Here is a 26,488-nt window from a genome sequence, read left to right as displayed (position 1 = left end):
AACTTTACTAACTGTATAAAGTTTGATGAGGCAAAATTGTTGTAAGATTACTTGTCACTTAATTAATTGTAAAATACGTTGAATGAAAATTATATTGAAATGACGGTTTTAATTATAGCAACTTCTTTTCAATAAAAAATCCAATATCATTTATCGATAATTAAAAATATATAAAGTATTAAAACAAGGTCTTATCTATTTTTATTTTCTGATACTGTTTAAAAATATACCAGTGTTATATTTTTAGTTTTCGTCTGAAAAATTTTATTTTTCTCAGAAATATTTTTGTAAATTTATTATTTATAATAAATCTTTTACAATGTAGTAAATTGACTTTAAATATTTGAATGTTTTAATTTAAAAAATAATTTTCACATTGCACATATGAACTCGTCTTTATGAAATAACACTATCAGTAACTGCTGGCACTTCATATACATTTACCTTGAAATCAGTTATTATGAACTGCGGATAAAAATTCGCCCACCGAAATCTTGGTACAATTAAATCAAATGTGGTCTGGTAAATAAAGAACTGAATAAAAATATATTAAACTATTCATATAGAGAAAATTTATTTTACGACAGTTTTAGTACAAAGTGGTGGTTAGTTAAAATGAATTGGTTCCAATTCAATTTCCAAACACTGTATTCCAAGCGTTGTATGAGTGAATAGCTAATATTAAAGCTGACGTTTGTAGAGCTGGTCTCTCCGTAAATCCTACCCAATAACGTCCAACGAGACAATAGAATGTTTGTACACAGAGTTGAATTTTAAATGGCAGTTTTTGAAGATATTTCATCGGATTACAAAGGATTGCAAAACATAAATTCGTTATCTTGATTTAGTAGTCTCTTTGATTTAAATTAAACGGTACTTTTATGATATGAAAAAAATGAATTACGTGATTTTAATGGTCCCGTTAATTCTTACAATGATTGAAAGCTCATATATAAAATAAATATGACATTTATCTAAAAATCTATTTAAAAATAATACATGTATAGGGTCTATATGGAACTAACATAAATCAGGTCGCCGAGAGAAAGCATAGTAGGGCATCAGAAATATCCATTATATAAGGTACTCCAGCTTTCTACGGAGTTATAATGGAATGATATTTGTAGCCCCCTAATATGAAATTTGAGTTATTTTAATCCAATATTAAATCTAATAATGTGATCTAGATATTTTCTAATTCAAACAAATGCATTTAATGCGTTATATTTTTATAATAGCAATAAAAGCCTGAGTCATTCATGCCAAATTAAATTCGTACTTAATGAACGAAATTTTAAAATGGCTGTTTTCTAAGTGTGTTGTTGTTTCTTTAGGAGCATCACCTCCAGAGGGCTATATCAGGCACGGGCCTCATCATACCGACGCCGGAGGTATGCCAGGTGTCGGACGTGGAGTTTTACGAGGCCTGCTACCCGCCGGACTACAAGATGCCCAAACAGCATATACACATGCAGCGTGAGTGAGATCTTATTCTATTTTATGTTATACACTGGGCTTCTTCTAGAATCTAGATTATACACAGCAGTACTACTGCCAAGTGTAGCATATGTATATATAGCATTCTAATATTGTCTCTAATATAAATGAATCTAAGTATCACAGATACTAAGCGTTTTCTACTAATTTATATCTACATAACCCAGACGTTTCGGGTCCTTTACAGCAATCGTCACGGGTAGGCGAGATGAAAGTGTCAAGAATGTTAATATTATTATAAAATAATAAAAAAAAGGCTAGTATCCGACAAACTTAGTTTGTTTTAAATGAGTATAATCTCATTTATAATTATGTCTATAAAGTATTTATATTACATAATTTTTTGCAATTTTATACTATAATAACAAAAAAAATACAAAGAAAATTATTAAACTAATCTTACACATACAATTATGTGTCAAATAAATATGTTTAGAAGTTGTTAAAGTAAATCGTTTCCTTACAAAGCGTGTATAAGTATTGATAAATGTGAATCATGATTGCCCTCAACGTTTACAATGGGACAAGCGGGTTTATACTGACTCATGTCACTGTACCTGTCGTGTGTATCAACTGTCACGTTTTAACTTATACGGTAATATCATACTCTCCTATTGACATTTTTAAATTATTATTATTTTTTTGTTTGTATAAATCGTGGTCGCCGAGAGGAAACTGGACTTATAATTTCAAATTATAAGTTTGAAATCGTTGATTCGCTTTGAGCGAGCGTGGTGATTAATGCTCTAATCTTCTCCATGCGAGATGAGGCCTTTACTCAGCAGTGGGCTCCGATTGGCTGTTTGATGATGACGATGATTACTTTGTCTCATTATATATTATGTAAATTTATCTCTTTCGTAAGAACTTTCGTATTTTCAATTCCATCCACTTAATATAAGTCTATACAATAAATAGACGCTTTCATTAATCAGTACATTTTTAAATTTTCTTCTAATTTTTAATTTTCGATGACGTCTGTCATATGTTTATCAGGTTGTCGTGTTGTATGTGTGTTTATTCCGGCTGGCATAAACAAGGTCGCACCAATAACGTATAAATCTAGAGATTTTTTTTTATTCTCCATCATCCATAGTAATATCTATTGAATTCCCAATGAAAATTAATTCTCATTGATGATTATTTAAAAATGTCATTGTTCAACTTAAACGATGGCTAATTCGTGCTGAGGGCACAGAATTGATGTCGTACAGCGGTGACGTCACTAGCATTACGCAACGCCAACAGAACACGGGGGGAAATTCCGTTGCGTTTTGTGTTTAAACTGAATGTTTATAGATGACTTTATTAAAAAACAAGGTACACAACACACACTGTATAAAAGAGTCTGGACCAATATACTAATACAGTAGAAAGGGAATTTAAGTCATGTAATCTATCAATATATAGATGTGTGTTTGTAGGTGTGTGTGTGTGTGTCTGTCTGTGTATGTGTTATTACCTGTATACAATAATTTCATAATTTTTCATCTTGATTGTATGTATAACGATAGATTTATAAAATAAAAATAATGTTTAATTGAAATTAATTGAATGTTTCGAGGTATTAAAATCTACCATATAACATCGTCATGCATAAACTACGTCATCTTTATAAAAAATATAGATTAAGATATATATATACTCCAAGATACGATATATATTTTTTTTAAACTAATATCCATTATTTTTTATGTAACAGACATATTTGGCTTTGTATATATATAGTGTCGGATCTTACTCAATGAAACTAATACAATAGGAAAAATTCTATAAATAGGAAAAATTATGAAAATGTTAACTTTCAAAACGATTCTATGACAAGGTCTAATTGGAACTGAATCTAGACTTATATATTATAATCTTTAAAACATTTTAAAGTTATCTTCTATTTAACTTTATATTTATATTCTCAAATTCCCACCACAAACCGTTATAAAATCCCAGGAAACGATGAAAAAAAAATTATTTGGTTTCTAAGAAATATTCGTCTTTGTTGTGATTAGGGTCGAGACAAATATTACAAAGAATCTCTAGAACTATTTAAGATTATGTTTACTTATATAATTTTATATATTTTTGTATGTATTTATTTGTATCTATATTTTTATATGCCAACGGCAATAATTCCTATAACACATAGCCGTCAAGCCCATTCAAACAACGTTCATTGCGTATTAAATACGTAACTTTATATAATATTATTTTGATAGTACACATATATTATGTGTGAAATCGATCGCAACAAAGATTTTTTTTATCATTGGAATATAAAATTAAATAATACTATGACCAATTTATGTGTTATAATTATTTTTTATTTTCTCTTGACCTTGTCTCATTTAACTTTGGGTCATAGTAATGTCTTATAACTTCCATACATCTGGCACTCGTCATTTCATTACTCTCACGTCTTATTCTCATCCTCTCTTAACACCCATTCCTGGTATCACTCTAATTTTTCCCACTGTATACAAGAATTAATTAATTATTTCTATATAAATCAATTGATTGTAATATATCGATAGATGATTAGAGATAATAGTTTCCATGAAATAATGCATTGATTTCTATCTATAGATAACTATGGTTTGACTATATGTAGAAATATACACCTTGGTATATGTATTTTTTTATACTATCGATTCATTCGCACTGATATCTGTTCAATATTTTGTCAATCTCAACATTTTTATGACTAATACGTAGTTATTATATACATAGCATCAAAATAATCATATATTATTAAAAGTATATGTATCTACAAGTAAATATATTTATATTAATGTTTCTCTAAAAGAAAAACATGATAATATTAACCAGCGAAATTATTACATCAAACTCATCTTAATTTTACAATGGAATCCTATGAGTGTTCCTAACAACACGTCCACACGTAATGTAGTTTAAACTCAGTCGTTTAACAGCGTGATAAACATTTTTCGTACACAGCAAATAGCAATGAGTATTATATAAAACTCCTATAATAAAAACAATTAGGCGAAACCAGAGATAAAAACCAGTATGACATAATATTAATGATACATGATTAAATTCTAATCTAATCTTGCATTATTGTAGCTTATACGTTAAAGAATTAATTTAACTGCTGTCATATAAATTGTATCGTCTAAGTGGAATATTTCGTAGTTTTAAAAGAAACCTAAACATTTCATACAATGAGCATGTGTTATAATTTACAAAGAGCTTACGAACAAACAAGCTTTTATTAAGTACACCACCGTTAATAGTCGTAATTCGTAATAATAATAATTCAGAAATATTATGGCCATAGAAATTTTAAACAAGTAAAAAAAATAAATAAATTGCAAACATATTCGAACCCCGTTTCCTGCGACCGTTAATGATAAGAAGACGCTAATGTAGTATTGTTTTATATGCATTGAGCTTTATTCCCTTGTAGTAAGAACTATTCAATGCATACTATCATTATAATATGTACCGTATTTTTCAAGTTATAAGGTTCACATTCAGATTTCGTAGTAATGTTATGAGTCAGCCAATTACTCGTGCAATACAGCTGATTGTGTCAGCTGGTTCGTAGTTACCATCGTAATGTATTTTAGACCTTATCATTATGACACTAAAATATATATTTGTTTGTGTTCAGATCGTTCTTGCAAAGGGAAGTTGCAAGGAATCTCGCATGGCCTAGGGAGCGACAATGTTCCCATTTAGAACATCTGAGCTCTGTACTGAATTTTTATTAATGTGATATATAAATTAATCTTCTTTACGCCAAATTAATTCGTTTTTTTTTGTAGTATGTAATTTAATTTTATATAAAAATTTAATTTTATAAATATTTTTTATCTGAATGTGTTTGAGTCGACCCTGGCAACTGTATAGGAAGAATAAAGGGAAAATTTTCCTGTTCCATGAGGATATTATCGAAAATTACGAAACTCGCGTCTATCAATTCAGTCCGGCTATAAATGTTACAAAAATAAATATAAGGAAATGTATATAACAACACGTATTGTATAACTTGACTCATTCAACTAACTAAGTGTGGTCCTGCGGGATGTTATCTACAATAAAATATTTAGTACAATCTTCCATACAATACTTCACTGTATAATGAAATTTAATATAAAGTTTGTCTGTTTCAAGACTTTTATTTTTAAAGCGTTGTATGTTTTTTTTTCAGATTTCATTGCTTTTTATAAAATTTAATTTCGTGCTGTGTGTCAGTTATAACGACATTGTATTCGTTAATATAACTTCTGAATATAATATGGAACGGATTGAGTTCTTGACACTGTATATATGTATGTATGTTTGTTTTCTTGTTTCATATAAAATATACTGAACCATACTAATAGTGTATTTAATAAATTTTTAATACATCATACAAGTACTTTCTGTAATTTTTATATATGTTAGTATAGGAAGTGATACGTGAATATCAATTAATATATTTTCTAGATCAAATAAAAAAAAAAGAATAAAATCTTTTTTATTAATAATTATTATCATAACTATTATCCTACTCATGTTATGAAGGCGAACATCAGTGAGGATATTTGTTATTATTTAACACAAAAACTCCTAAACGGATTTTGATAAGATCACTGTAACTCACATTACACATTTATCTCCGAGACCAACGCCGAATTTATGCAGACGTAGTCGTGGACAAAAAGTAATGATTCATTTTTTTTTTTTCAATTCGGTAATCTGAAAAGCAGTAATGGTTTTGAAAATTAATTAAAAGCATCTCGGCGTTTTAATTTTATTACGGTTATTATTTTAAAGAGAAACATTTTCGACGAGGTCGGGGGATTTTAATTTGTAAGTTTCAAATATTATAAAAGGTTTAATTGTAAATTTTTCTATTAAGTATTAATTTTTGATGTTATTTTTCTGCGGTTTTTTTTACTTTTGTTTTTTATAAATAGCATAATAATGATGTATATGTATTTTTTGAACTAATGTTTATATATATATATATATATATATATATATATATATATATATATATGTGTGTTTTGAAGACTGCAGATATTAATATATATATATATTTTAATTTCTGCAGACTTCAAAACCCCCTTTTTTATAAACAAACTTATTCCAACAAATGCTACATTTACGGAGTTATTCCTAACCATAAAGAGCCATGTTAAGGGCATTCGTCTCTTTAAAAATGTTTCGAATTAAATAATAACAGAAATGATAGTACGAATATTTCAAGTAATTTTGTAGGTTTCATTTTTATTTATAGACCAGGAGAGCTGAATTCACATTCTTAATTTTAATGATATATATATTAATTTTATGCTGTTTTTAATTGTTTTAAATAAATAACATACGGATCTAACTTAATATGCAAAAAACTATCATATTACTTTCAACAACAGATTACATACATGATATATTATAGATATTTTATGTGCCTTATAAACAAAGTGTACACTAAATCAACATACAGGATATGTAATGAATGCTCTCAGACTATAATGTGTATGGGTTCAGTTGCTAATATTAAAGACAAAATATAAAGTCACTCGCTATTTTAAAAACAATAAAGCCGTTTTTTCGCAATTTCATCAAGCCGGCATTAAAAAATACAACCAAAGCACAGCTTATACGACTCGGTACATAGCTGTGTAAACCCACTTAACACCCCGATGTTTACTCAATAATAAACTCTAAAGCTATATATACGGAGTTTAAAATGTGTTTTGGATCGTTCACTTCAACAAAATTGATATCAAGCCAGCCGTGGCGGAGGGTTGGGAATGATTTGAAAAATACATTGCACTAACATAGTTTTTGTTACCGCGTTATTAAATTTTAGGGTAATATTGTTTTTACGTTCGTGATATTTCGGTTTTAAATTTGGGTAAAGACAACATCGGTAAATGTATTGTACAGTTTTATTGGACGCTTCCGCCCCTATGTCTAAGAACCCTCTGTTTTAGATGAGAATTTATATAAGATCCCATGTCAATTCGGCTTTGATCGATGGTTTGGAAACGAAACAGACTATGTCCTACATCTTACATACATCAAATGTTGGAATAATTTATATCAAAACCCCCTTACATAATACATACATGTGTACCTATGGTCAATATTCTTGGAAGTAACATTTTTGTTTAGATAAATTCGCTTTCAGAAAGATCTATAGATGTCTCTATTACAATTTGGAACAATGTTTGTACATGTTTATATTATATATGAGTGAATTAAAATATTCTAAAATGTCGGTCCGTGACAACCCTACTATCGATCCCCTTGCCGAGATTTCCTCTGAAGCTTTTACGTTCAATCGGGTTCCGTGCATGGAGCACACATTCATTGCAATTTAAAATTATTAATGCACTTTACCTACTAATATGATTATTTCAAATTATAAAAGCATTGTGACGGTGGTTCTTCCACGAACATATTATCAATCTCAGGTGAGATTCTTTCCACTCTACGTATTAAAGAGTAAAATGAGCTGATGAAAATAACTGTATTACGTATTACGGAAAATGTAAATGAATAAATTCGATAAGTTTGTTAATTTTAATGAACGGTAAGCCATTTAAAAGATCCAATTTAAATACATTCAGTACTTAACAGAATAAAAAAGTAGCAATGTAATTATAAAAATTAATTTGTGCGCGTGTGTGTGTGTGTTTTGTGTAAGAACGCCCTTTTCTTGTTGTTTTTATATGAAATTTTGTAAGATTAATGATCCGTTATATAATTTACTTTATACGTAAGCAAGAGAGAGGCTCGGTTTAAAATGTTTATATGAAAATCAGATGCAGATCACATGGTTCATTGATAAGTAACGATACAAAAAATATGTATTATACAAACATTGTTTCTTAAATATGTTTTCAGTAATTCAATAACATCACCATAATTGTTTCATGGTTTTGATGAGAATATTTATCTGTTGCTTTAAATTTTTTTTGTCCACGTTTCGCATGTCGCATTACATCCGGCCGAGCGGTAATGGAAAATGTAATGAGTTTGCGATACCGCAAGTTTGTTATTTAAACTTGTCTGCAAATGATTTCATTGCTGTTTTATAATTATTATTAAATAAGGTTTCAGTTATTTTTAATGTTCCAAATGAAAAAAAAATCCAGAATGTATTCAGACAGATTTCTTAAAAGGTTTACTTTTATTAGTTATTCACAAGAATCATAGCATACTACGTTTGGTAAAAAAAACATGTGAAATAATTTATACGTTGAGGGTATAAACTCATATCAGGCTTCGTTTCAAATAAAAAGTATTTTTCTATGCTTGAAAATAAACTCATTTTCTTTCACTATCAGGATAGAGCGTAAGTATGACATATGAAAAACATGTTTGTTCAGCTTGACAGATAATAGAAAATAGAATAAATTTATAATTTCTATTCCGGCAGAAGTTGAAAATACAAATGCTTAGAAACAAATATGTACATTAAATAGTTAAGTTATGATGACAATAGAAAGATATTATTAGTATGCTTGTAAGGATGAGTAAAAGATGAAGATAAGATTGGTAGTGGTCTGAGGGACAATAGACTGCAGCCAAGTGGATCCGCAAAGAAATAATTTATATAATATATTATACTATTATCGCTCATTTCCTAATGTCCGCTAAGAGGTTTAATTTCTATAATTCTTTCGATCTTAAAAACACAAGGTTTTTAATACTCAGTTAGATTTAAGCTCACAGAGATGATGTCAGTTGGAAAACGTTTTATATAACCCATCCTCTGGAGGTTAGGAGGTGGTCGGACCCCGCCACCCCGCCCGCCCTCTAACCCCCACCTCCCCTCAATCCTATTTCTTAGTCACATTTTAAAGTTAAAGGAAGAGGATGCATTACTGGAATTCCTTTATGTAATTTCCTCTCTGGCTTGTCTTTTGTGTATGGTCGAAATGTTCCTGTGTAACGTCAACACTTATACCAATGTTTATTTAGTTAAAGATATTTCTTTAGTTAAAATATGAATTATAGGTAATAATAAATTAAATCATTAGTAATGGTTCTAATGTGAATCAGCTGATTGTAAAAAAAATCCTTTTTATTTATATGAAATTCAACTGAAAATAGATAGGTCTCTTTAGCATTGTACTATTGCTAGTTCTCCGTTAGAGCCTATACGCGATAGAGCTCTGACCTTTGACTCTCTGCCAATATTGACTTGGTAAATAAACTACCTTTTATATATTATATCAGTTTGATATTTTCTAGCGAGCCATTTAAAAACACAAAAGCACATTTTTATAAAGAACGTATTTAACATTATAATTTTTTTTTTATAGGATTCCTGTATTGCATACATTTAATAAATAAAAAAAAATACATTTTTGATAATTACTAATATAAATTAATTATAGTATTAACGTATCTTATAAAATATCAAATGATAGAACAAAAAATATATTCTTAGGAGGCCTCTTCACACTATTGTTCGTTAAGGCAGGGAATTGTCATTCAGACAATATTGTCGTCTGAGTGCCGCTTGTGTGTGTCCGCCCTTAGCTGTGTAAATGTCTTTTACACTCACTGCGTCAAGTTATACGGTCTCCTTTTTTGTTTTTTTCAAAACCCATAAACAGTAAGTAGTAACTTCTCTGCGGTGATATATGATATTATATTAAAGTTTTCTCAAAGCCGATGAAGCCTTTGAGAGTATAATGATGTGATTTCATATGGGACTTGAGACACTCTTTAAGGATTATATTAAGTGACGTAAGAACATATAAGTTTGATATATATGTATGTATGATAATCTCTGTATTCTTAGAATGAGTTTGTACCGTCACACTACAGTTTTAGAGTATGCCACACGTGCATAGTTAGTTTATAAGTTCTGTTGACGTTGATATACCGATGTGAAAACTTCCAAACTGTAGGTGTTTACGTACTAAATACTAGTACGGTTTCTCTTTTAAATATATATATTTTTTAAATGGTTATGTTTTATCAATATTGTTTGTTAGTTTGATAAGAGAAACTATTTACAATTGTTCTGCAAAATATTGATGTTTTAATAAAACGAAAAATGTCTTCCATGGTATAGCAGGTCAAATTGAAGGTAGACCAACACACTAGCAATTTTATATTGAAGCCAGCATTATATATATATATATATATATATATATATATATATATATATATATAATTGATTTTGATATATATACTATACATATTGATATATTTTGGTTTTCGTTTACTATCCATGTTGAAATTCTCTCGATAACTTTTACATCTGTAATCTTCTCATTATAACGTTTATAATAAATTAAATAAAGATAATATTATTTCTACTAAAATTATCTCATTCTTATTAATTTTAAGTATAAAAGTAATATATTATCAAACTTAGTAGTTTGTTCTAAGAGGCGAGTTTCTTAAGTAATTAATAAAACTGCAGCGGAGATTTATTTTAATAACTTCTGAGAAGTCTTTTAAACTCTGTACTATGAGTTGTTAGTTTAGGGTATCGCCACACTGGCAATAGTTTCAAACGCTCCTGAGAATTTAACACGCGCATACGAAACATTAATATGTATATGCAATATTTAGTAACAATCCATATGGATCAAACGATTTTTATGTACCTACTTTGAATTATAATTCAAATAGAAAATATTGTATGAAAATTCATCTACAGGAGCTGGATTCGAACCTGGGACTCATTGAATATGGCAGCTTTACAAAGTTTAAATGAAACTAATTTTTTTTTTGTATACTATGCGTTTTTTTATTATTTTGTATCTACATACTCCCGACGTTTCGGTTCCTTTACAGCAACCGTGATCTCGGATAGAGGAGATGAAAATATCACTTTTAGTTACAAAATATGTCATTAAAAAAAGCGTAGTATCATATAAGCTTGTTTCCACTTAAATGATTGCACACGATAACCTGTTATATTATTGTCTTTACGAAGGTTTTGAATACTGGAAAGTTTGAAAATATTGGCTTCAATTTTAGTAATGTAACCATAAGTTAAAAATGTATGACGATTTAATATATAGAATGCTTGACTGACTCTACTCATGACACGATAGCTCAGTTGGTAAAGCCATTAAAAGAGGATTATCCTGAAGCCGTAGGTTCGATTTCTCTGGCTCTATGAATTTTTCACTGTATATTTTATATTTGAATTTCATTTATATTGAGTCAAACGTGAAGTAATCTTAAAATCATATAAATTGGATTAAAATAAAATTTAATATAATTATAGTCAAAATATTTTAATATGGTGAAAGTTTGAAAATTTATTGTATGAAAACTATAAGCCGATAACTCCATATGTGATATGACTTTGCTCGGGTTGTTTCTAAGTTAAGAATATAACTTGTCATAATACACACACATGGATAAAATCATTATTTCATAATATAATCGCAATATAGATATTCGGTAGATATAATATAATGAGATCTAAGACTTTCGCCAGTTTTATTCATTTAAATGAAACTAATATATTTTCGGGTATACTACGCGGATTTTATTATTTTAAAACTACATAGTCCCGACGTTTCGGTTACTTTTCAGCAACCGTGATCACGGGCATGTTTGTCTGTGTCCGTTGAGCTCTCTAAAGATTGTTAATAAATATATAAATTACACCCATTAATAGTGACGAATGATTAACAATATTCTCCTATAGGGAAAATTGATAAATTATTTGAAACTGTTTTGGGATGCAATTCTTTCTATTGTGCTAACATAAAACTCGTCATACTGCCCCCTCTCATGTGACGTCATCACTAAAATGTCAACTAAATTTCATACGTGTGCTAACCACAAGTTGGCATCGTCAAACTACGTACGTAGCGTTTCCCGTTTCTTATTCACTAACCTAGGCTAATAAAACAACGTGAGAAGATTTGTGAATGATTAATAATTGTTAAGTTTTGTTTAACTTGTGTTTTTTTTTCATAATGGTTATCCCTTGTATGATAACGGATTTTTAAAATACTACACTTCGACCTTGGTGATAAAGATACTTAATTGTTTTTCATTAATCATCGCCGGGAATGAGATCGCAGCGGTTCAAACGCTTTAGAACAGCGCCAACGGTTAAAACGCTATCAATCTGAAGATCCCTTATCTGGTTACGCGGAAATCCTCCCTGTATATTTTCAATGCGAAGTTTGGAACGGCTCCAGACTATTACGGCCCTGATGTAAAATGAAAACCATGTACGAGTTTAAAATATATTTTCTTATAAGGAAATTATTTTTTTTTATATATATTAGTTCCTTCCTTTTCATGTTTACAGATTAGGAGGGTTGATGTCAGTGAAATTGTATTCCAGTCATATTACGATAGTTTTAATATTCTTCTATTGACTTTTCTAATAGGAAATAGAAAAATAGGAATGTGTTTTTTTGTGTGCTTTAAAATAAACATTAAATTAGATAATATAGAATGAAAAATTTATCTAAACAAGCGGGATTCGAATCTGTAACCTTCGGAATAAAGTGTTCCAGTGGCTTGTTGTCTACTTTAGATATGTATATATATATTTTAAGGTCACCTTGCGTAGCATTTGTAAAAGTTTCAGGATTTAACGCAACATACTTGTAACTGTTAAACATATATTTTTCTTTTTATATACTTTTTGTAATAAAAGAACGAACGTACAGTTGTATTTCTATTGTTGTATGTGTTTAATTTTAATTCATATTTGCAAATACATACATATATAACACATAATATACTGACACATATATATATATAACGGCCAAGTCCTTTGTTTACAGTAATTTATATTCATACATTATTATCGAATTTACTATTGAATTAATATTTTTTCCTAATAACTGTTTAAAAGTATATACATATATGTACATATATAAACACACTCATTCACTCACACACACACTCACTCACTCATATACATATATAGAGACCGAGCGGACTTTAGAGTTGTACTGAGAGAGATGACTATAGTATGTTAAAATATTAGTTATTAATTGATATAAAATTATCAATCGACCATAAGCGACATGCATAGTTTTGTGTCTCGAGGCCTCATGTAAAATAAAACTGTTCTGACCGTGACCCCGCTGGTATCAAACTGAATGCAGGCATAAATTACCCCATGTCTTACTCTGATCTCTGATCTACATTACTACGAAGTGTCATCAAAAAAAGGTTTAATTAATACTTTTAGTGAAAGTGCACCAAACATGTTAACAAACATAATTAATACAACATAAGTAGGATAACGCTATTTGTATTATATGTGATCTATCATAATTTTCAATAACCTCCCACACTTTAAATCCAGCCCCTAATAAACATCTCGTCGAAACGATAATAATAAATAAAATCAATACAGATCACACAGCTTCATGAGAACGAATTGTATCACGCACTGCTATTTGTGAGTTTCACACGCGTCTCAATGTGCATGAGGATAGTTTTTACGTCACAGAATACTGACTTACTGTCATAAAAAACGTCGTTAAGTTAGTCAGAGAAGCCTTTTTTTAAATATATATATATATGTGTGTTTCAACTTAAATTCAGCTTTATGATGGAGAGGTTCTCAATGATCGTTTTTAAAACTATCTTTGTAATACTTATTTCGTATTAAACTAAAAATCTATATTTATGTATGATTGAATATATAATTAGATTTATCGATAAATTCAAGGAACAATAGACTGACAACACTAGCTCTTATTACTTCATTAAATCAACTCAATGATCTCCGTACAAAATCTTTTAAAATTATTTAATAACGTGTGAGTTTATAATGTTTTACATATAAGATGATATCTAATTGAATTCGTGAACTCAAGTCACGCATTTCCATAACTATATAACAGGAAATAATGTTTACATCGCGTATTATTTATAGAGGATGAATGGGATAGGGATAGATCATTGTGTTTCCTGTCTACGATATGTGCATGTGTTGTTCGTAGTTAGTACCGAGAGCTTAGATTTTACAATACTTTAAATATTGCAATAATTATATCTTCTGCTGTTTGTAAATCAATTTTCATTTAAATTAGGTATCATTAAAAGCTCCAAATCTCACTCATAATTTGATAACTTATACTTTTTTTTGTCTTCTACATGTTGCTTAATGTAACTTATGTATCCATATTAGATATTTGACAGATTTTCTTTTAAGTTCTTCCATTTTAGGTATTAAGACTACATTAAAGTTACCTTAAATTATACGTGTGAATGATTCTGTCACATAAAAGTGGACAACATATACAATTTTTATTCCAGATAAATTATATTAACTTTTCCACGTACCCTTAGTCCGCCGGGTGTAATGCGACATGCGATAGATGAAAAAAATTGATCGAAATGCTGTCGTTGTGATGTCAACATGTATTTTTTTTTGTTACATAAAGTATAGTGTTATTTACAGAATATTATGTTAAATTGTTATAGCGCTATGGGAGGAACAAGAGGCGCCGGAGTATGACATCGACACAGAGGACGAGAGGTGGCTGAAACAACAGAGGCATCCAGAGTTGACAGGTAACTTGATACAGGACATTACATGGAGGTGATTGTGGACATATTGTACATACATACATATATATATATATATATATGCATTATTTGTTATCAATGGCAAAAAATATATTTCTTAAGAGGTGATTATTTATACTAAGAGGTGATTATTCAGTTTGAAGATTGAGAAATCTATGCAGATTTGAGTGGGTTTTTAATTTTATTTAAACTGTAATATGTGTCCAAATACAAGTAAAACCTTCATAACTATGTAAATATAAAACATTACATATAACCTTAACCGAAACAGATCTCTAATTGACTATATTAAAAATTATATTTTCACGTAAAAATTAACCATATTGAATACGAAATAGGTCTTTGTTTACAATGATCGCCAAAAAAAAACATAGCGAATAATCGGTGCATTGAAGCTCGGTTTGTCAAGAAGACATCTACCTTCCATAGACTTAAAGTTCGAGCAAATGATGGACAAGTTGGAGAAGAGCTCCGGTCAGACGGTTGTGACCCTCAACGAGGCCAAGCTTCTGCTGGAGAGGCACGACGACCTGGTCATAGCCGTGTACGACTACTGGCTCAACAAGCGGCTCAGCACTGTGAGTCACATCACACAGATAACACTGACATATCCGATTATACGATTTACGAACTAAATTATTCTAATGCTAGTGTGATTTCAAGTCTAAACTCAGTCACATATGATAATAGACAAATTCTTGATAAAGATACAGTAATGCAATTTAGACTTATATCTATAGATGACTATTCGAGTGGTCCGCTGTTAACGTAGGCTGAAAATCGATTCCAAGTAATGTCGAGATTTAGAAAGAATAAGTATTGAACAATCGATTTTCGATATATTTAAAATAAGTCACGTCTATGACTTCCGGTACATTCAGTGATCAAAGGATATTATTTTTGCTTTGGTATGATTTTAGTGGACGCTATTATCCTATTTTAATAACGCCACACTTGAACTGAATAAACTGGCGGTCAAACTAGTGCTGTGGCCTGTCTTTCAAATAATCTCACTTTAATACTTGTCTCATAGTCTACGATATAATTCAAGTCAGTTTGAAAAATTATAACTGCCTCTCTAACATACGATCTTCAATTGAAGATTAGGGAAGGGATATTTATCTATTTATTACGTGACCTTAAAGTGGGTGGGGGGAGGGAGATAAAGTGGATTCTATATAATCGTGGGAGTGTCATAACTGAAAATCTAATGAGAACTGAGAAACATATCTTATTATGCATCTATAAAATATTGCTATTATTATTATTATTTTAAAATCTAAATAAAGTGATCTTTGGCTTTGACCGTCGGTGCTTATAGTTGACTGGTCTGCCGTCTGATAAGCACAGAGGCCTCAGCACTTATTGACAAACATAGAAGTGAGAAGTAAAGAATTATAAAAGTATCGTGGAAATGAGATCTAAGATTTTCGCGAGTTTTTATTCATTTAAATGAAACTAATATTTTTCGAATAAACTACGCGTGATTTATTTTTGTGAAAAAATATGTAGTTTTTCACAAAAATATATATAAAAAAAAAATAAGTACATATGCACTCCCGACGTTTCGGTTACTTTTCAGCAAAAAAATAAATCTCGCGTAGTTTATCCGAAAAATATTAGTTTCGTCTAAATCGTGGAAATGTTTAAAGTGGGTAAATAAAACTAAATGGTATGCAGGTCGGCTAGAGGCTTTGCGATTGGACACAATGTTCCTCCAGGCCCCGAAAGCATAGAGTGATGATGGGATGGGATGAATGATCTGAGCGATGACTTGTTTTTATATAATCTAAAGTTACGAACTACTGAGTCTTAGCCTTGTATTACATACGTATATTGCTATTATTAGTCAAGAAAATATCATAAATACGTTGAAACGTTAACTTTCAATGAAAAAAATATTCATGCTAATATCTGTTTGGGGGGGGGGGGTGCTGCGAGGTTCCAAAGAGGATAATCTCAATTAAAAAAGACCGTTTCTCATTATTAATTTTATACTAAAAAAAATATGAATTAAAAAGTATCCGTAATCAATTCCAGCAACATCCGCTGGTGCTATCTGTGAAGACGGAAAACCGCCCCGGACAATCCACCAACAACCCCTACCTCGCGTTCAGAAGACGGACGGAGAAAATGCAGACCAGGAAAAACAGGTGAGATTACCACGAAACACGCTCGGTATAGTCATTATAAGTGACTCACGTAGTACCGGTAATTAATTATCATATTGTTAACAATTTGCATAACATTTATCTCAGTCTTTTGTAGATTTACCTACGACGTAAATTTTACCAATCAATATGCTTATCGTGTGTTACACTTTTGTTCCGCTTCTGACAAAAGTCTGACATTTTCATATATAACAGTATTTCCATATTCCTAGGAACAGACGGTATTAGTAATTCTTATTAAAAAAAAAATTGATATCGTCAGGAAGATAAAATACTTAAAATGATTTGATAACTATACTATATATTCTACCTATTCCACATCAATATAGTCATCTCTATAAAAATTCTTCCAAAATAAAGGAAAAACGACGAGAGTTCATACGAGAAAATGCTGAAGCTACGCCGTGATCTGGCGCGAGCTCTGTCTCTGTTGGAGTTGGTGGCGAGGAGGGAGAGAGCCAAGCGGGAGCTGGTGCGGCTCACGGCGCTGCTGGCTGAGAGGAGGTACGGCGCTGGGGACTACACGCACCCCGCCGCTACCGACAACACACACAGGTCAGTAGATATATATATATATATATATATATTTTCCTCACGACTTCGTATCCCTACATTCGAGAATTGGCCTAAGAATTTGTATAAACTATTCTAAAACACCAGGATATCACGACTGTCACGTGACTTCATATAAAATGCACCAGTCATAGCCTTATCCTGCTCACACACAGCAAATTCTAAACAAATCATAGCCTTATCTAAGTCTATATTTCAAAAAGTTCTTTCGTTAGCCATCAACAGACATCCATACATACTCACATACTTTGTCATCTGTAATATTATTAACAGAAATGATTGGGATCATGTTATAATGGTCGCAACAACACGAATGAACCCTCGCTCTATTAGGATTAGATGATAATTGATTTCAATCACACTCTATAAACATTGTTTTAGTCCGACATACCATTAATAATATTAATTGCTTAGGATATTGTTTAAAAATCTATGTTTCGCATAATATTTAAACCTAGCCTATGTTAGACACAGTCTCTCGCCTAAAAAATTCGTGAATAGTTATTAAAATGTATAATATATTGCTGATCTCTGAAAAACATCGACTCAAAATAATAAAGAAAATAAAAAATAACTAGTCTAAATACTTTGAAGCGATTTCGTGGTCTTTATATAATATACTAACCACAGTACTGCGACCCATGGGCTCTATATAAAAAAGCACTCTCGTATTTCTTTATCATACACTAACCACTGTAACTTGATCCGCAGGCCTACATACCAAGTACCGATCACAGCGACCAGCTTCAGACGGGAGTACGCCGCGCCTTACCCGCCACCCGCGCCGCTAGACGCCAGACAGGTGGGTTAAGCTCTTATATAAATACATTACGTCGGAGGTGTTGCAACATAATAATGTACTAAAAAACAAACGAAGAACGATTCATGATAATTTTTTTAGAAAATAAAGAAATAGCATTAACAGATACCTAGGAGTCGGTCCCTATACTGTATAAGTAGGTCACTCGGCTCATACGTAACATATGCTATGACAGTGTCATAGTAACAGTATGCTATAGTATATTATTTTGCAGCGTGAGAAACGTCCCTACAAGAGACGGAAGCATCGCCACTACGTACCCGCGGTTCCGCACAGAGGTCAGTATACGTTACTACAAACACGGGACCTTTAAGATCTTTATATATATATAGATATATATATACCTACACATACATAACGTAGTAGATCGTACGGAACCACAGGCTCGATCAATGTATTCAACTAAGTAATACTTATAGCATATAATCAATGTAAAATAAATACATTAATAGATTTGATATCTTTGTAGTCACATTATATGTGAAAGTTGATATTCACCGTGTACTTGAATAAAAATTTTATATCGGTCAGGGGACATACGGCAAGGCCAACATTGTGTGCTAAATGTTCCTCCAATGGCGTATGATTGCACTTTCCGTCTCTTAAACTATCACGTGGTTACAAATAAAAATTAACCGAGTTTTGTTACAATAGACCATTCCTATATACAGATATCTGATGTCTGTTAATGTATTTCAGATTCCGGCGTCTGTACGTCCTCGGAGGAGGAGGTCGCCCCGCTCGACGACGGACCCTTCGCCTTCAGGCGCAAGCCGGGGTGTTTCTATGAGATGGTATGAGCAAATAAACATGCATATATACATACACACACATACACATACACTCATATATACAAACAAATTGATCACATTCGTCCGTCGTGGAGATCGTAATGTTCCCGGGTTCAACACTGATTTGGTCATGTACATATACATATATGGAACAGAACTATAATTCATACTCTGTCTGCTTCAAAAAATATAGGAATTGTAAGAAAACTGAGTCTGTACATAATGATAATGAGGAAAACCTTATGTTTTATAATTGGCCACAAGCATTGCAAAACATTAATTCAATAATACATTAACACCCGTCATATTTCCAGCCGACGGCCACCTTATACGGTGACCCTGTGGACCCCGACGATACAAGCAAGGACGGCCTATTCCAACACGAACTGGACGAGAAGACCAGGTAAAGAGACTACTAGGATAACATAGAGACTACTAAGATAACTTAGAAAAGATTCGTATGTAGTGTGACAAAGGAAACCAGTTAAAATTTTACATAACAAATCGCTGAAAGAAATGAATCTGATAAAGGCATGTCTCCAGTCCCAGCTACACGGTATGCACTACACGAGGGATGCGGTAGAAAGCTAAGTTATATATCATTTCCCAGGTTCACGCTGACATCTCTGCGTCTGCCGTACTCGCATTGCGTGGGCTTCGCTCGCCGGAGACGAGGTCGGGGCGGCCGCGTGATGCTGGACCGGATACGGACTCCTCTCGACGACCTGTGGAGGAGACTCACCTTCACACACACGGAGGGACACGAGGAGAGGGAGCGGAGGGCCGAGGAGGTAGGACCGGTGTAGGAGATAAGGCCTAGGACACACGGCGATGGTGTCCTGTGAGCACGGTCACCGCTAACACGAGAAGCCCTTAAAATGTAGCAGATGACAAACATTGTGGACTAATGACTAGTGTTTATATTAATGTCTGTAAAATGTAACACAACACACAACAATGCTGAGCTTGTGCTGTAGAGTACACTGAACTCCGATGTTACAAGTGCGAAACCAGCTCGTGTCGATGATTATTCTCCTTATATATCTTCTGTTTGAGTTTCAAGCAAGTTCTTTACTTTATATACAGTATACTGTTTTTGTATTTTTGTTTTAATGTATGAATGTCGCCTTCCTTCAGGTCGAACTGGAGACTAAGCCGCACAGAAGCCCGAAGGAAATGAAGACGGACTACCACGCGGGCGGGAAGTACCCGTGGCGACACGCGTTCAGGCGACATCTGGCCGATAACCCCCACCTGTGGACCGAACCTGTCGGCGATGACGTCTTAGACGTCAAGGCCGACGTCCACGTAAAGATCAACGGCGAAGACGTCAAAATAGACGTCGACGAGGTCAAGATAGAGCCGATGGACGTCGATAGTGAAAGAGTTTTACCCGAAACGGACATTAGTGATAGTGTTGAGGACGTTAGTGAAAAGAGAACTATAGACAGACTAGTTACTGACAATCTCAATAGGGTTATAAGGAAGAGGACCTGGAGCGGCTGCACCGACAGCAGCTACGACTCAGATGACAGTCTGCAGCCTGTAGAGAAGGAGTTCGAGAAATTCATCAACAAAGTCAATAGGAAATGGTGGGTCCACACTAACACTCACTCAATGTATTTTATATATCATTGTACAGCTGTAATGTAGCGGAATAAGGTATACTAGCTGTCAATAAAATTCATATCTTGTGAATATTATATCGTAGGTTACATTTCCGACCGAAAACCCCACCGCCGTCACCTCCATACGTGGATAACCCCGCGGAGGATCAACTTCCGCTGGCCGTGGACACGCCGCTCGCCGTGGAACTCACCTCCAAACCCTCGGTCGGCGCCCTCGACACGTTCACCACCTCCGAGTTCACGCTCTCCGACCTCTACGACATCAGCGTGCCGGAAGCCAACGGCCCGTCGGAGATCAGCGACGACCTCCCCGAGAACTTCACGGGCTTCACGGACGATCAGGTCGAGAGCATCCTCTCGGACACGGATCTGAAGGCGCTCGAAGACAAGAAGTCGACGGACGACCTGCTGGAGGAGCTGGTGAGGGATGTGGACACGGGGAAATCTTTTTTATGTCAAGGCCGGAGCCCTGGGACGCGGGCTGGCTCTGGCCGCAACGAAGCGTTCGGCTGCAGCGTAGTGGACGTGCGATCGGAGCGGGAAGCCGTATACGTGCCGGTGGAGACCCGGCCTCCACCCCCGGCGACTCCGCCCCCGCCGCCCAGGAACGAAATCCCGGCGACCCTCAGGAAACCAGCGCCCCCGCCGCCCAGGCGACCGCCCAGCGACCCAGACACCACGCAGATCGTCACGGTCGCCGTCTCCGACAGTCTCAAGGTTCACACACACATACATATTGTATTCGAATAAATTCGTCTTCTGTCTAACTGTACGGATCTCAAAAACGATGAACGTATGCCGCTATCACGCTAGCCTCATTGCGTACTATTCTTAACGTCAGCATATAAAGTACATAGATTTTAAAATTATTCGCAAATAAAACTATACTAGTCGATTTCCGTCTGGCAGAGAACATCAAAGGAAAAAATGCATTTTTCCGCCTTATGGTAACATTTGGAAGAATCTTATTTATGTAACGTTTCCCAGGTGCGTCTGGCTAGTCAAGGAGCGACGGCGGCCACCGCGGCCGGGACTGTGGTCGGCTTACTGCAGAACGGACCATTCGCCACTATGCTGCCAGTCGGTACGTAACGCCTTATGAAGCGCCGGTACAGGCCGGCATAGTTATTTCGTTTAATAGAATTATTTAAACATTCAGCCGTACATTTTAATTAAATTGGAACATCTGGCCTATATGGCACTATTAAGAAGCATTTTGTAATAACATATTTCTTTCATACTAAAATTATTTATTACAGCAAGCGTCGCGAGCGTGGCGAGTGTAGCGAACGTCACGGCCGGAAGCGGGAAAATGACGAATGTCGCAAACGTGGCTAACGTGGCCAATGTAGCTAATGTTGCTAACGTGGCTAGCGTCGCCAACGTGAACGTGTCAGTGGCGAACGCCAATCGTCGCGTCACGCCGTTCGTCCAGTTAGCTCCGGCCGCGTTAGGTCACAAACCTCTCCAGCTTCACCACTCGCCGTCGGTAGTGGTCGGGCCGCCCGTGCACCACGTGACGCCGAGCAAACTGAAAGTGTTGCACGCACACCCACTGACCAACTCGCAACGAGCACAACTGTTCGCACAGAACCGCTCCCTGGCCCAGCTGCCGGGCATGGTGTCCCTCGCCGCTCTAGGCGACGCCAAGATAAAACCTCACGGCTCAGTGGCGCAGTACTACGAGATAAAGGGCGGCCAGCTGGGCAAACCGCACCTGGTCAACGTGCTCCGACAACCGCCGCCCAAGACACAAGCAGCGAGGATCGACCTGAACGACGCCAAGAAACGACCGTTCATATTCGACGGCACGCTGAAAGGGAACATGGCCGCCGCGAGTAGACCGCACCGGGTCAGCGTGAGCCTGGACGGGCGGCAGCTGGTGCGGGCGGCGCTGCCCGCGGTGCGGCACCAGATACAGCTGAAGAACAGGACGCTGCAGGTGGCCGCGCCCAGCGCCCGCTCCGCCGCCGAGCCCTCCACCAGCATCACGATAGCGCCCACCAAGACCGCCACCATCGCCAGCTCGGTGGTCGCCAATCTTCTCCAGAAGAACGTCCAGCTGCCCAAGGGTCAGAAGATCGCCATATCCGGCCCCGGCGGACAAGCGCTCGCGGCCAACGTCCAGGCCATCGCCTTCACCACGGCACAGCTCAAGGCGCGACAGAGCAGGATGATGCCGCAGACAAGACCGCCTCCTGTAGCGTGAGTTACCTCACCTTACCTTATTTCTATGCTCGTTCGATTTTAAAGTTTGTTTATATAATACACTATAATTATTATGAAGTGTGCTGGCAGAAGGCATCTTGAGTTAATTTAATAGAACTGTACGAGCATTAAAAAGTACCGACCTGTTCACCGTGCTAGAGGACGGCCCGGGTCAAACCATACTAAGGGCTAATGGGTGCTCAGACTTACATGTTAAACTTAACTATAATATATGTCTATGTATATTACAGCGAGATAGTGGAAACCTCCTCCGCACCTAGCGCGGCCCCCGACGACGAAGACGGCGTCCGGCGCACCGAGACTATGATGGAGGTCACGTGACGAGCGCCGCGGGAGACACGGCCGGGGGGCCTCGCACACACACGGGGGCCTCGCACTAGTGGACGTCGCTGCATACTACCACCCGGGGGCCTCGGACAACATTCACAGGACTCGCACGAGGAGAGCTCCCTTCTTGCTACCATTCGGAGGCCTCACATGTGGGGACGACACTCCATACTACCAGAGGGCTTCGGATATCACACGGGAGCCTCGATATCGTCCCGGAGGCCTTGCTCGTGTGGACATCACCCTATACCACGACTAGAAGGCCTCGGACACACGGATGTTATAACTATATATAATCGTAGTACACTTAAAGTATAAACATGTTAGTCGACTGTTCTCCATGTATCCGCGTATCGCGTCGTTGCCGCATGCTCTAACGACTTGTGATAGTTGAATGTGTTTTGGTTGACGAGTTGTTGCCGGTGTCATAACTCATCGCTAGCTCGCGTCGTGCGCGTGTCGTGTCCGTGTATCTCCCGGGAGACTGTTCGGTTCACTTTTAACATTACCGTTATAAACTTACCCAAATATGGTCCATTATAGTGTAAAGCAAGCTTCATTAAAAATAATTTAAGTGGCTGTGACATAGTTAATACATGTAACACGTAGCACTTGCCAGCCTCTCACATGTATAGGTGTTTAGCGTGTCCCGTGCCGCTGTAGACGCGCCGGGGACGGTCGGGCACACCGCGCCCTTCCTTATATTAATATCAGTCATTAGATGGATAGACTGTGGCTGGCAACGCGTTTAGGTTTTTGTTTAGCGAAACTTTCTGTAGGAATTTCACGCTATATGAAAATGATAAAAAAAAATATTTAAAAAATATGCGATAAATCGTCGTTGAGTGTATTTAATGTATGAATTTGTAATATAACGGCATTATTGTATTATATAGTTTGTATAATTGCTGTGAGGGCTGGCGGGTCCAGCGGGCCTCGTGGGTCCGGCGGGAGGGGGGAGGGAGGGGATACGAACTGTAGGAGTTCAGCTCATGAGACGCGTGCTGTGACATAGAGCCGAACGTCTGCGACCCTGGACATGTACATACCGACGTCCCGACACATACAAATATTCTTTTTTTGTTTTAAAGAGAAGATACTCACAATCATAATGTATTCAACGCTGTATGACACAGCACGCGGGCGCCGCAGACGGCGAGAGGGAAACTATCGTCAGATTTTTTTTTAATGTAAGCCCCGCAGACGCCGACGCATCCCCGGCCTGCGGGTCGTTCAATGTATTTATTGTACTGTAGTTACTTTATTAGTTCAAAAACTATATATATTATATAACGACAGCTTTATGTCGGCGGTTATTTCGTAAGCCAAATATATTACACAACCCCACAACGGTATCCATGATGTCTTTAGTTTACCGCTAACATAATGTACACATACAAACACACACTCGGTAGACTGCTGCATGTAACCCTTTAGATGAAGCTTCTGTACCTTATGGTCGCTGATGATTCACTCCTTGATAAAGAAGAATACGATTTGTGTAAAAAAAAAGCAAACAAGAAATATGTTATATGTATGTAAAGTATGACATCAAGTGAGATAACAAATAAGTATTTTTGGAAATGTTTTGTAAGGATCCGTTATGTCCCGTTACTTTTCGCTTTTAAGTATGATTGTTGATGTCCGCCCCGCCGCCGCTCGGCGCGCGGGGAGTCCCGAGGCAGGGATCTGCTGTAGATTACACTTACTCGTTTAGAAACGTTATGAAATGCATACGACATATATAATAAATTGAACAAAACGCACTGTAAGTAAAGTGTAGTTACTTCTTTTGTCAAATTTAAATACAATTCGTAATATCTCGTTAAAAATAATGAGGAAAAATTAGAAAAAAAATAATAATAACTAAATTAATAAAATATATCCTAATATCGTGGTTATGTATATTAATGTAACGTTGGGGTTTTAATATAGCTGTGCGGAACCTGTATCGAGTCGTTCACGCACGTCTTGTTGTTTCATTCATATAAAAAATACGCGGCACGTTTTTCCAGGCCGGCTCCGCGGAGTGCGCCCGGACAGACGTGACGATCAAAAAAAATTAATGGTTTTAACTATGTCTATACATGTATAATTGGTAAGTATCATATACTGTACAAAAGGCTGCAAATTTGGGAAGAAAATGTGAAAAAAAAAAATTGGCCTCATTTTTGGGGCTGTTAACATACGCTTAGTAAAGTGGATAGGAAAATGTGTACCTCATAAGTTTCTGATTCGTAGTCTAGGCCGGCGGGTGCTTTGAATGCTTCCCGCTAGAGGGCGCTGTATTTTCCTTAGCTTGTCTCTCGGGGCCGGCGCCGGCGCGCGGCGCGTCCCGCTTGCTACATTATTTTTTTTTGTAAATATTACTTTATCGATGTTTAGTTGTCGGACGTCCTTCGGGCGACGTGACGCTCGGTTTCGAGCCGGGGAGGCATTCAAAGGATCCGTATTTATTAATAAAAAAAATCGCTGTAAATTGTTTGTAAAATAGTCATGTTCAGAATTTCAGTGTAGTTTTGTTGATTAATTTTTTTCAACCGAAAATTGCTGAATAAAGCGACGATTCTGTTTCGACATATGTTTTATTTTCCTCCTTTAAAGAAATAATTTGTACATCAAGGTGCGTATGATTATTAAGATATTTGAATTCATTTTTTCTGATACAGTAGCACGACCTGTTTGTCCGTTATATGACATCCCATTTTATTTAACACCATTCAAAAAAAAATTACATTGGTTTCTGAACGTCAGAAACCTACCTTGATTGGATAATACGATTGAAAAGAAGTAGAAAATAACATGTTGGAGACAAAAATTTAAATTATATATTAGTAAAGTGAAGCTTCCTGTTTAATGAAAAAAAAAACAACTTGCACGACTACTTTCCCGTCTCATTCATTGTACAAGGATACATTTTAAAACTCTTGAACACCAAATTATGTT

At 35.2% G+C, this 26,488-nt stretch overlaps 1 protein-coding gene across 2 annotated transcripts in view; it reads left to right on the top strand.

Annotated features, from left to right (window-relative positions):
• Positions 1–26,117, top strand: part of LOC116776141 (uncharacterized) — a 51,381-nt gene extending 25,264 nt beyond the window's left edge. The window contains exons 2-16 of one of the 2 annotated variants that reach the window (XM_032669244.2): positions 1,335–1,476; positions 14,899–14,988; positions 15,433–15,581; positions 17,044–17,156; positions 17,535–17,729; positions 18,459–18,549; positions 18,782–18,845; positions 19,267–19,361; positions 19,673–19,761; positions 19,969–20,149; positions 20,496–20,950; positions 21,070–21,703; positions 21,974–22,070; positions 22,246–23,191; positions 23,446–26,117. In XM_032669244.2, the coding sequence (XP_032525135.2) occupies positions 1,335–1,476; positions 14,899–14,988; positions 15,433–15,581; positions 17,044–17,156; positions 17,535–17,729; positions 18,459–18,549; positions 18,782–18,845; positions 19,267–19,361; positions 19,673–19,761; positions 19,969–20,149; positions 20,496–20,950; positions 21,070–21,703; positions 21,974–22,070; positions 22,246–23,191; positions 23,446–23,536 (3,432 nt within the window). In that variant the 3' untranslated portion in view covers positions 23,537–26,117. Of the gene's footprint in view, positions 1–1,334; positions 1,477–14,898; positions 14,989–15,432; positions 15,582–17,043; positions 17,157–17,534; positions 17,730–18,458; positions 18,550–18,781; positions 18,846–19,266; positions 19,362–19,672; positions 19,762–19,968; positions 20,150–20,495; positions 20,951–21,069; positions 21,704–21,973; positions 22,071–22,245; positions 23,192–23,445 lie in introns of those variants that run through there. The other variant, XM_061525246.1, reaches the window with a different exon arrangement.
• The last annotated feature ends 371 nt before the right edge of the window (positions 26,118–26,488 follow it).

The sequence above is a fragment of the Danaus plexippus genome, chromosome 28 (genome assembly GCF_018135715.1).
Source record: "Danaus plexippus chromosome 28, MEX_DaPlex, whole genome shotgun sequence".
In the NCBI taxonomy this organism is placed as follows: domain Eukaryota; kingdom Metazoa; phylum Arthropoda; class Insecta; order Lepidoptera; family Nymphalidae; genus Danaus; species Danaus plexippus.
This window is presented reverse-complemented; position numbering and strand designations above follow the sequence as displayed.